This window comes from Haliotis cracherodii, unplaced genomic scaffold (assembly GCF_022045235.1).
Source record: "Haliotis cracherodii isolate W230 unplaced genomic scaffold, xgHalCrac1.p SCAF_10, whole genome shotgun sequence".
NCBI classification, from domain to species: domain Eukaryota; kingdom Metazoa; phylum Mollusca; class Gastropoda; order Lepetellida; family Haliotidae; genus Haliotis; species Haliotis cracherodii.
This window is the reverse complement of record NW_027266265.1, coordinates 26,421,041-26,434,396: the sequence shown is the minus strand read 5'-3', so window position 1 is coordinate 26,434,396 and position 13,356 is coordinate 26,421,041. Positions and strand designations below refer to the sequence as shown.

Sequence of the window (13,356 nt, the reverse complement as noted above, 5' to 3'; positions counted from 1 at the left end):
GTACCTGTACCCGGGCTTCCACACTCCTGTCAGCCTTTGTCTGCATGCTTGCTTAACACTTTCACAAGCAAATTATTTGATCTGTCAATTTGCAACATTTTGTTTTTTAAATTCTTAGCACGTTTACATGTGGTATTATATGCACACACACACACACTCATGTTTATTTAAATCTGTATGTATATTCATTTTTATTATACCCCTGTTTACGAAGTTAATCCGGGGTATATAGCGCTCCGTCTGTCCGTCCTTCCGTCCGAGCTTTTGTACAGCCCATAACTTATTAACAATGCACCCTAGCTTCACCAAACTTGCTACACACATTAACGACAATGAGTACTTGTGCCTTTTGCTAGTTTGAAGATTCTGAATTTTTTCATTTTTGCCGTTTCCATGGAATCATGGTGAAACATAAATTTTGGGTAGTTTTTGTGCGATCCATGTTTACAATATTATGTATCCTAGCTTCAGCAAACTTACTACATTAACCACTATGATTGTTTTTTATCTTTTATAAGATTCTGAAAGCTTTCTCTTTTGCTCTTTTTCATTTAATGTATAATAAGTATGCGTCATGCTTTGTAGATAATTTCCAGTATCAAAGGACTCCAAGAATGTATGTTGTGCTAAACATTGATTATCCCACACTAGATTGAAATATATTTGCAAAAACATGTGTTCATTTCAAACATAATGCATCCTCATGGGGTTACAAAGGAAAGGGCAGTTCCTCTGACTTAAAGCAACAGGTATATTTAATTAATTAACAAACTATTTACTATTTGTTGTTGACCAGCGGGGATAATGGGGGTATGCGAGCTTTGCTCACTTCTTTCTTGTTTAAATCTGTATGTATATTCATATTTATTTATGTCTGTACGTATATTCTGGTACATATTCAATGTGCCTCCAGATTGCTGTCTGAGAGGGAATAAAGTTGTGTTCTGACATAGTTTGTGTGTCAGCTAGTTGGTCATAGTTTAAAGGGTTAAGTGATGACTTGAACCCTGACAAGATAGTGCTTTACATTCATAGATATCTCCGAATTTGAAAGATGACTTCTCATTGGATTCACAGTTTAAAAGCAAGTTTTGATTGGATGAGGACTTGACTCCCATTCTGAGACAACATCTGGTACTGAGGAACATAATTGTATTTCAGTGTTTAACATTGTCTGGTTGCATAGCAACACCTTCAGTGCCTGGAACTGGAAACTTTTGAAATCCTTTTGGGTTGTTTGTTTCCATGGTGATTGCTGAGTTTGATTTTGAAACTGAATAATGAAAGTGTCTTATTCAAAGCGTCTCGGATATGAGAAGTGTAAAAAGAAGTCGCAGTATGGTTACTGCTAATGACATAAAGAAAATCAGATTATATCTGCTGGAGCTTCATGGTAGAACAATTCTACTTCAAGTGTTTCAAAACACAACAGACAACTTATTCCAGGTTGTATATCAGTTATTCAATAACAATACATATCTGCTGCGGTGCTCACATCTCCTTTTGAAGTGGTTGCAATTTTTTTTGCAATGAGTTTATGAGTTATTTTGATGTAGAAGATTGATTTGATTTATTATTCGTTGCAGTTGATCTCGTGGACCAGTAATGATGGCAGTCATAACATACAGAGGCATGCCTGCACAGCAGACAACCTGAAGGCAGCCCGGATACAGCAGAAAGACTTTGAGAAGTTCTATTTCTCTGCCATGGTATGTAACCATCTTCTGATTTTTGTTGGAGTTCCAGACAATGTCCCAGATGGTTTGAGGGAATTGTGTTAAACTGAAAAAATATGAAAAATATTCATATCGTTTATAAATATTCATTCTTTGTGCTCCTTTGACTATTTATCACTTAAAATTATTAAATTATGAATATCCAAATACAAATGGTGGAATGTTGCTTGTACACAGTCTTTCCCCAGGAACCATTTTAATGTCTGGCAAAAGCTCAAGCTAGTTTGTGTCTGCTAGATATAAGAACAGAAGGTCACTTTGGTGGAAATATTACCTTGATAGCCAACTCAACATTTGTTCTTTCCATTAAACAAGTCCCATGTAGGCGGTAATGTTTATGTTAGTTTCTTGCAATGTAAATCACAAGCTGGACATGTTTTCAGCAAGAATATTGAACACATTCAACTTGCTGTGTCCTGTAGGATTTTTAGATATCAGTTTTCCAACATCATTGATTTATTTATATATCACAAATGAATGTGTCAGAAGATTGCAAACATTTGTTGAGATGGGTTTAAATAGTTGCCATTATGAGAACACAGCTCAGAGTATTTCCAGTGTGTAAGTCGACAAACTGAAAAATCTTGCATCTTACAAGAGATGTAAAAGAAATGATCTGTGCTGGTAACTGACTATTTAATAATACATTGTTCTCTAACAGTAATTCACAAGACATCCCTAATCATACTGACAGTCAGCACTGATCAAAAGCATTTTGATTACATTATTGGATTTCTAGGCTGGGAAAAACACTAGTTTGTCACTTTAATGAATGGAGCTGTGGTGATGAATTGCGTATCATAGCAACAGTGATGGTGGCTACAACGGCAGCCATATACCTGCCTGTCTGAACGTTTGATATGAGATGTATTGACCTGATCAGTGCAGGATGGTACTGGAGATTCGCAGGTGTGGTATGGTGCTGAATATGGATGGAGCAATATGGGGATGTGGCTGGGGTTAGAAGAGTTGTGAGTACCCATTGCCACTGTTCTTGTCCTGACTAACTGATCCCTCCTAGAATTCTAAAAAGCAGACATCATCATGGCTGTTGATGGCATTAAATACATCAGTCTTCTTTTTCCTCTTTGGTCCTGAAATTGTAACCAGCGACTTTACAAATTCACTAATTTGTTATTTGGCGAATGGGGATCATTTGCTGTCTAAAATGTTATTTGTTGTAACCTGACCTTGACAATTGTGTTTGTATATGTGGCTAGTAGGGCTGGCTAAAAACATTGATAATCAAAATTATCATTGATGTGAAGAAATATTAAAGATTATCGATATGAAAATTGAGTCATCGGTGATATCTTACATGAACTATTGTGATCAAATCAAGCTTAGGTAATGAAATAGACTTAAGCTTATTACTGTCATTCATGTCAATTGTCGAGGATGGAGAGCAGCTGTTTTTGCTATACAATGTATCTTAAATGTCCACAAAGTAATCCATACATATATGTGCCACCACTCACCAGTGGGATGAAAAAAGTTGATTTCTTTTGGATTTTTTTTTCGTATTTGCTCAGTGTTACTACTCTGATATTTATGGATATTTGATCGATATTTAGTTAACAATTATAGATCTGCATAGCTAGCCATCCCCAGTGGATAGTCTTTTCTATATTACTGTATAAGACTGATATTCAGGTAGCCTTCACACACAGCTTTGGACAGTTCCAAGTGCGCCAGCGCTACGGCTTGTAAAGTTGCAGAGATCATCCCACACACGACCTTCAACTTGCTAGTGTTTGATACAATGTGAATGCCCTCATAAACAGTGTTATACTACTTGACACAAGAAATGCCCTGAGATGTCCTGGGTGAAAAACCCACCCTCTAGTCATCCTTACACAAGACAATGGAATGTTTTTATATTTCAGAGCATAATATTGTTTTACAGAAGATATTTCTCTTATTTGCTAAGATAATATGATGTTTGCTGCTAATTTAGAGAGTATAACATGTCTTGAGGTATTACTTTCTTTAAGCCTACATAGAGTGTAGTGTTAAGCATATACAGTGTGTAATGTCAAGCCTACATACAGTGTTATGTTAAGCCTACATACAGTGTGGAATGTCAAGCCTACATTTAGTGTGTAATGTCAAGCCTACATACATTGTGTAGTGTTGAGCCTACATATAGTTTGTAATGTCAAGCCTACATATAGTTTGTAATGTTAAGCCTACATATAGTGTGTAATGTCAAGCCTACATAAAGTGTGTAATGTCACGCCTACATATAGTGTGTCATGTTGAGCCTACATATCGTGTGTAATGTCAAGCCTACATACAGTGTGTAATGTCAAGCCTACATATCGTGTGTAATGTCAAGCCTACATACAGTGTGTAATGTCAAGCCTACATATCGTGTGTAATGTCAAGCCTACATACAGTGTGTAATGTCAAGCCTACATATCGTGTGTAATGTCAAGCCTACATATCGTGTGTAATGTCAAGCCTACATACAGTGTGTAATGTCAAGCCTACATATCGTGTGTAATGTCAAGCCTACATATCGTGTGTAATGTCAAGCCTACATATCGTGAGTAATGTCAAGCCTACATATCGTGTGTAATGTCAAGCCTACATATCGTGTGTAATGTCAAGCCTACATATCATGTGTAATGTCAAGCCTACATATCGTGTGTAATGTCAAGCCTACATATCGTGTGTAATGTCAAGCCTACATATCGTGTGTAATGATAAGCCTACATATCGTGTGTAATGTCAAGCCTACATATCGTGTGTAATGTCAAGCCTACATAAAGTGTGTAATGTCAAGCCTACATATCGTGTGTAATGTCAAGCCTACATATCGTGAGTAATGTCAAGCCTACATATCGTGTGTAATGTCAAGCCTACATATCGTGTGTAATGTCAAGCCTACATATCGTGTGTAATGTCAAGCCTACATAAAGTGTGTAATGTCAAGCCTACATATAGTGTGTAATGTCAAGCCTACATACAGTGTGTAATGTCAAGCCTACATATCGTGTGTAATGTCAAGCCTACATATCGTGAGTAATGTCAAGCCTACATATCGTGTGTAATGTCAAGCCTACATATCATGTGTAATGTCAAGCCTACATATCGTGTGTAATGTCAAGCCTACATATCGTGTGTAATGTCAAGCCTATATATCGTGTGTAATGTCACGCCAACATATCGTGTGTAATGTCAAGCCTACATATCGTGTGTAATGATAAGCCTACATATCGTGTGTAATGTCAAGCCTACATATCGTGTGTAATGTCAAGCCTATATATCGTGTGTAATGTCAAGCCTACATATCGTGTGTAATGTCAAGCCTACATATCGTGTGTAATGTCAAGCCTACATATCGTGTGTAATGTCAAGCCTACATATCGTGTGTAATGTCAAGCCTACATATCGTGTGTAATGTCACGCCAACATATCGTGTGTAATGTCAAGCCTACATATCGTGTGTAATGATAAGCCTACATATCGTGTGTAATGTCAAGCCTACATATCGTGTGTAATGTCAAGCCTATATATCGTGTGTAATGTCAAGCCTATATATCGTGTGTAATGTCAAGCCTACATATCGTGTGTAATGATAAGCCTACATATCGTGTGTAATGTCAAGCCTATATATCGTGTGTAATGTCAAGCCAACATATCGTGAGTAATGTCAAGCCTACATATCGTGTGTAATGTCAAGCCTACATACAGTGTGTAATGTCAAGCCTACATATCGTGTGTAATGTCAAGCCTATATATCGTGTGTAATGATAAGCTAAACCAAGTGATAGAAAGCAGATATACAGTTACACAATCATCAAATGATATAGAACATGGCTAGATTGTGATGCAAGTTTCCACCATCGAGAGTGATCAGCCTCCATTTGTTGGAGTCAACTCTCCTGCTGCCAGAAAATATTTCATCCATTTCAATTATGCTGAGAGGACGGGTTTTTCCTTGAAAATGGAATTTTGTTAGGGAGCCTTTAGATTGTTTTCCTTCATTTTCATATTTCAACATGTTTTATTTCATTTTCATGACACAAGTTGAGGTGTTCCCTTGGCCGAACCTGAACAGGCATACAGTGCACTGTTTTCACCCAGAACCGCACTTAGGGTCAAAATTTGAATTATATTTACAGCACAAATCTCACCGCGCGTCTGACATATTATGTTTGTCTGATAATATCAACCAATCAGAACGTGCCATTGTAAATATGTGTGGCCATATTGTCATCGCAGACGCTTTGAAGTATCGGTAACTAGATTTCAGTGAGTATTTCACTTCCTGCTGTGTGTTGACTGTAGCTACTGGAGTGGTGACTTGTGAATGTATTCCCCAAGGTGTGCTATGTCCAAAGCAAGCATGACAGTCTCTGTGGTGGCTATTCTCCATACAAGCAGATGCGGAAGTTGATACTGAAATGTTGCCAGCGAATCAGGCTCCCAGTTAACATAAGTTCCCTTGTTGGCTGTTTATCTTTAACATTGTATGAGAAAGATTAGTTATTATAAGCATAGCCAGGGCACATACCTTTTGACTCCACTATGAGATGTATTATCTCGGTCTCCTTGAAGTGTACTGTGATCTTAATTAAACAGGCGAACATTCAATTTACAATATAATGTATATATTACAGTGTGAAATATCAGTATGTCTTGGATGTAAAACAACTATGTTGACCTTATGACATGATGATAACGGCCCAATAATCACCATATAAAAAATAAATGTTTGATGGGAAAGATGAAAATGAGTCCAGAATTAATATGAATATTTGATCATGTTACCAACCATTAAGCTATAAAAACTGAAATATACTGTTGACCAGTGTTTTTAATCATATAAAAAGCAAATAATGACAATATTATGAAGGACGGTGTATCAGTTGAACTGCACTCATCTGTTGCAACACCTGACATATTGTCCCTAGAATATTACATAATTCTCAGAATGAACAATTACAGATCTAAAGATCTTCCAGCACAATATTTGGTGATGTTTATCAAAACAGGATGTCAAATACGTGCCTTGCGAAGCCAATAAAAGTCCAAAAATTCACAGTTGACTGCAACCATGTAATCAAGGGGGCTAAAGTTGACATTTAGGTTGAGAGTGAATGACTGCAGGTAGCTGCAGCCCACTGGCCTCCTCTAGAACTTCTAAAACAGATAAACTAGTTGGTTTTCTTTAGGACAACTAAGAACCAGACACACTAAAAACAAATGTAGGTCATTGTGTAGATGCGGAAGTGGTGGGATGCTGTTGGCTTCACTTCACTTTAAGGTGTGAGCGGGAAAGAAATGTTGCCAGATTTCCCTTTGTTTTATTCTTGTAGATCTTTCCGATTATTGGATTTATTCTAGTCAGCCTAGTTCCTTGTTCACAGCAAATGCTCTGGGGATGAGGAACAACTGCAGACAAAATATTTGATGGATGGAACTTTAGTTTGATTGAGAAATCAACATAATCAATGAAAATAGGAATTTGATTAATGCTATTGCTGGTGTTGACTGAGGCTGGATTGATTTGAACAGGAGAGTTTGTAAAGACAAAAATGTTTAGTCCCACAATGGGTGTCTTTTGAGTGCATATTTTGTTTGAGTAAACTAAATTGCTGTTATTCACAGTGTTGGGTTTTTGATTGGTTATGTTAGCTCATTAGCCAGAACAAGAATACGAATTGTGCTTCTTCTGAAATGATCTACTATACAAATAAGAGCTCCTACTGAAGAACGCCTGATTCCATAGAAGAGTACTGATTCAATATTTCAGTCTCCACATTTGATATTTCCCATGGAAACGGATGCTGGTGAGAAATAAAACTATATGAGTATCAGCATCTTTATTTACTCTGTTAATGTCATCATATATTGACACTTTTTTTTGCAGAAACACATCGAGAAAGGCAATGACATGTTGGAGGAAGCTAGCATGTTAACACAGACAGGTAACGAGGTGACAGGTTACAAAGATCTGGCTCGGATGCTGAAGAAGCACTTGCAGCAGTTCACCAGTCAGCTGGAGGCCACACGGGAACGGATTGAGGGAACTGCACAGTGCTATCACCTACTTGATAAGGTGGGACAATACACAATATTCAAGAAATCCCTTTTCATTGTGTATTTTCTGCAGGCAAAACTCCTTTGGGATTCCAGGACAGAATAGGTCCCCAGAACCCCATGCTTGTTGTGGTCGGAAGACAGTCAAGCGGTTACAGTGTGACCTTGCTGATTGTATGAATCAGACTGGATTATTTACAAGCACCTGTGATGAAACTAGAATACAGAAAAACCTCAGTAACTCAGACCCTGTTAGAACCTCACATTCCAGACCATTACTGATGGACAGACATAAAATGAGGTAGTATGTATCGATGACACATTGTTAATCCAGGCAATTTCATTGGTAACTGGAGTCCAGTTACTGGACCATGCAGATTATTGTCTTTTGCTGACTGCATTGTAACTGACCTTCACTTCACTTCCTGTCGGTACAGATCTGGGTTTTTTAGAATATGTAGGAAGGATGTGTACTGACAATGAAGCTTAGGAAACAGGGATCATGAAGAGCTACATAAGTGTGCTTTTACTGTCTGTCTCCAGTGATTACAGGAATTGGTCTTCTTGTTTTAATACTACATGTATGTATATGGAAGTTGCTATGATCAGTGACAACTAGTGTTAGCCTCTGGTCTATCAGTAAATTCGAAAGGATGTCATGAGCCATCCATTATCAGAGGTTGAAAGCATTGTAATTAGATTACTGGGTGTGTTTAGATGGGACATCACCTGCGGTCAGAGGTTCATGTCCGATGTACCCCGATGATCTGTGTTTGTGATGACTTTGTGTGATTGGTTGTCAAATGCAATGCTCCAGAAAGGTCAATGATTTCAGCATTTACTTAAAGATGCTGACAGTTGATGATTTATTGCTTGAGGGGACTAGTGTGTCAGTAGGCCATAGAATCATTACGCATAATCTCTGTTTACCCTTTGATAATTTCTAAATATCTTTTAGTTACCTTTCAAGTAGGTTTGCTGTTGTGAATGTTTACATTGAAATGATTCTGCACAATTGAAAAATGATATTGAGGATTTGAGGTCAATACTTTTTAGTAATAGCCTTGCTAAGATGGTGTGTTGAGAGGTTTGTTTGTGCACATATTGCCAGAAGCCTCAACTTGCTGTTGTTCCTCGTTATCTGTTGGCAAGTAATGCAGCAGCATTGTCACCAACCAGACCGGCACACTCACCATACTCACGTGGACAGCGATGCTGACATATGATGGAGAGGAGAGCTCCCCAAAACATGAAAATAAAAAGCTGTATGCTGTATTTGGAAGTGTCTTTGATAGGAACTGAAGGGTTTAGCACATATGATAGAGGAAAGCTCCACAAGGTCGGAGTTCATACACTGACTACAGTGACGACAGATTACACAAATCTGTTGTCATCTCACACGTTCATGCAGGGTATTAAAATCATCCTATGCATTCTAGCAAAATTAGTCTTCTCATAATCTGTTTTGAAGGTTGAAGTCTTATGGTTTAGCTTCAAGTGAAACATGTTTCTTGTCAGATAGTCCTGGCTGTCACATTTTCAAATATTCTTCTGACTACATTATGCCAAACAGAAAGCTATCAGTCTTCAGGTATCATGCATTTCTTTCCCATGTTTGAAACATGAATTGATGCACCATGTTGAGATACAGTGTTCCCTCACTATTGCACCCTTCAATATAACGCTAACTTGGTTATAGCACGGTAAAGCATTGCTCCCAAACTTTACTTACATATTAATGAACACAAGTTTTACACTGACACAATGTTTTTTCCCATCTCAAAACCTTTATCAACTGTTCAACGCAAGCATGTAATACCAGAAATACCCGTCAAATTCTAACTGAAGTACGCAATTTAAACCCCTTAATATACTAGGTTGTAAAAACGTGTTCATTGTATATCTAGACTTACATTAATTTCAGCAAAATCGTGTGTGAAGTGATCAGTAGATCGCACAACTCACCGTAACTGCTATTGATGCCTTGAAACAAAATTTTGTTGCCAGAGAATGGACACATATATCATATTCACTTTTCTATTGATGGTTTGTGCAGATAGATGGATTTCTTGTCCTGGAAGCGATATTGTGTGTCTTGTACATTAGAAATGCCACTGCGTCTGTAATAGCGTGAACATATTTCTTTGTCATGAGATCAGCTTGGAGCTAAAAACAATGGTTTCTAGTTGTCATATATGTTTGGTCTCCACATTTGTGAAATCTCCAATGGGGGAGAGAAAAAGGTGAAAAGAACATTATTGTAGTTACATCTCCAACTATAAAATTAATAAACTGTCGTCAAGCATTTCATAAGTAATGAAAAGAACTCCAAACAATGTTGGCGAGATATAGACCCATTTTAATCCCTCCTGAGTCAGTGACTAATTAACACAGGAGAATAAGGTTGGTGACATCTTCTGGGAGAAACCTGCTTGTGGGACTTAGAGAGATTACAGTGTGATCTGTGGAGTTGGCTACCCATGTCTCACTGGCAAACACTGCCTCCACACGGAGACTCGCAAATATTGATTCTTGGAGTCGCGTTGAAAGCGGGCAAAAGAAACAGCAGTTGTCCTCTGCATTAATGTCTAGAATAGCCAGTTCACAATGATGCTGATCACCTCACTCCTCATAAGCCCGCTAAAAACTTGGAGAAAGAATTTGTGAATTTGAAGTTATTCATAGTGATGATCGGAACAGCTCTTGAGGTAAAGTGACTTTCTCTCCTAATTTTTGTTATTTATTTTTTTAAGCTGTTTGAAGGAGTTAACTTTTATTCTATTTTCTATGATTTCTAGGTGTGCTATGTGCATTGTAAAGTGTAGGTTGATGGACAAGATTGTTGGTTAATGTTTTCCATGGATAAGTCTTGGTTTTCAGCCTTTCCAGAGATGCTGTAGACTAAGCTCATTTTCCCCTTGTAACACCTAAAAAAGAAAATTCTGATTAACATAGACATAACCAGGCAATTCCAATTGATTGAACATTTGCTGCATTGTGATCGTCTATGAACTGATGGTGACACAATGATGAAATATTGATACATGACATTGATACAATGCTTGACTACTGACAGTGTTGAAAGATGTAAAATTATTAAAAACATGTATTACCACCACCCCTAGTTAATAATTTACCATTTCCTTTTAGTATGGATATTTTGAAAGTTTACCAGAACATCAATGCCATACGAAAATGTGGTCTAAAAGTTCCCTAGCAAGTTCAGCACCTGGACGAGGGACCCCGATGTGTTAGGCTTGACATCATTTTACATAATGCAGGTTGTTACTCACTGTTGGAGGGTAGGGAAATCCGCGATAATATTGCAATCCTACTGGAACAACTATCGCAATAGTGTGGCAATAATAATTTTAACGTTTGTACATTTTTATCAATAGTTAAATTTTCCCCAATAGTCATCCCTAAACTTCCTGCGTTGTTTTGTAGATACCTAAAGTACTGGTGTATATATATATATATATAGTCCAGCTTCCAGACCTTCATCAGGCACTCAGTGTGTTGGTTTTGTACTACTTTGTGCTCTTTCAACAATAATGTATTACAAAACCAACAAAGTGTGCCAGATTAAGGCCAGGATCGAAAACCTGACCGTGTATATTTATATATTTATTTTATTTCCCCTATGGGAATGAACACAAAAGAAGATTTACTGGTATACAGTTTTGTTAACTAGCCCACATTGCTGATGTTCAGTTAAACAGATTTCATTATTGCACTGAAACAAATGAGTTGTAACAATAGTTTTTCATTCTTGTCCATAAATGGCCAGATTCACATTTTTCCCTGCATTCAAATATGTTATCGTCTACATGAAAATTTCAGAGTCTCTTTTCTTGCTGACTGGTTTTCTGCTCCATTGATCAATATTTCCAATCTGTGTTTGTGTGTGTGTTTGTACTCCTTCTCGGGAAGCAGTGTGTATGTTCTAAGATTGATGTGAACTTGATTTAACTAATTATTAGCAGGACGAAGACTTTTTCACAGTGCAACTTGGTAAACAGATGGGTTAGCACCATGTGATTTGTCAGATGAAAAGAATTTCAAAATTTCTAGAACTGTGGATTATCCATCAATTAGTTGACACTAGTTGTTGATATGATGTGTCCAAATACCAGGTGCAACACATCAAACAACCGGGCTTTGTTTTCATCTTAAAATTCTCAAGTATTATGAGAAGTTCTGACTCCTGATGATTGCACAGACCCCGAGGTGGAGATAAGTAATGCACCAATCTGGCAGATGGCCAAGTATTCAAAACAGAATTTATTGTTTGTGTGTGTGGACTTCATAAAGATCTAAGCAGTTGTTTTTTTGTTGGAAAAGTGGAAAGAGATAGTTTATCTTGAAGAGAAACAAGGGAGATATGACTAGGCAGAAACCACTGTGTAACAAAGTATGTACACTGATATGCGGTAGACACAACAACAATCATCCAGTAATTATACACAGATTATCCTTTGGCATATTTTCGATGTATGAAAACAGAAGCCTGGTAATCTGTTTATCATATAAAGTCAATTCTTATACTAATCAAATTTTAATCATATTTTCATTCACTAATCCAAATTTTAAAATTTGTGCTAAAATACAATGATATGAATGAACTGTGCTTTTTATACCTTAGTGCCAAAATAATTTGCAGCCATACTGGTTTTCACAAGGGCTCTCACATCCAGGAACCCCTGTCTGAACGTGTGGGGAACTGTGCACAAAGGTGTTTCAGAATGTAGGCATCAGATCGATTTATAGACGTAACTCAAAGTAGTGTATCTGGTTGTGATACCAAGTTATCAGATTGGCTTATTGCATCGATAGCACTGTGCATTACTGGTATATGGTAAATACCTTTAATAGTTCAAGTGTCTCTGTCACATTAGCCTCTCGTCGGAAAACCAGTCCTTATTTAATGTATTTTTATCTTGTAAGCTTACCTGATGATACCCTAATATGTTCAGGTCTACTGAAGGCTAGTTTATCCTATTTCAAGACATGATTCAAACTTTTAATAATCATCTTGATCATGGGAATTGACAGCGTAGTGTGAGGAATACCTTATTTAATGTGGATTCCTACGATGTGCTCACCACAAGACTGTTCAAGAACTTTTAAGGTGGTTTAGTTGAGGACATTTCTGAACAGTACCCTGCATTTAGAGCATGATGATCATCATCACAATCATCATCATCATCATCATCATCATCATAATCATGATCCAAAACAGATTCTTACACTTTTTGACAATACCTGGCATTTTTCAGTTGCATGTCCTCTTGGTGATGTTGTTGATGCTGTGGTAAACTCAGACTAGGTCCAAACTATTTATACTTTATAGATTTAGGTGATTTTAAATTTAGATAAAAAACTTTGTGCTGTAATGACAGAAATACAAGCCAAGCTGCATCTGTTCACCGCACCAGTACATTACTCAAATATTTATCAGTAAACAGCAGAATTATTAAACTACACGGCCAAGAGTAGTTTTTCTTATTGAGAACCACAACACATGTTAGCTTACCATCAGATTCACATTTTATTTCCCAGGAGGCTC

At 37.3% G+C, this 13,356-nt stretch overlaps 1 protein-coding gene across 3 annotated transcripts in view; it reads left to right on the top strand.

Annotated features, from left to right (window-relative positions):
• The window catches only part of LOC139454213 (puratrophin-1-like), a 255,215-nt gene that overhangs the window by 178,583 nt on the left and 63,276 nt on the right, over positions 1 to 13,356 (top strand). For all 3 annotated transcript variants that reach the window (XM_071235788.1, XM_071235787.1, XM_071235789.1), the window contains exons 11-12: positions 1,587 to 1,709; positions 7,618 to 7,806. In XM_071235788.1, the coding sequence (XP_071091889.1) occupies positions 1,587 to 1,709; positions 7,618 to 7,806 (312 nt within the window). The remainder of the gene's footprint in view (positions 1 to 1,586; positions 1,710 to 7,617; positions 7,807 to 13,356) is intronic.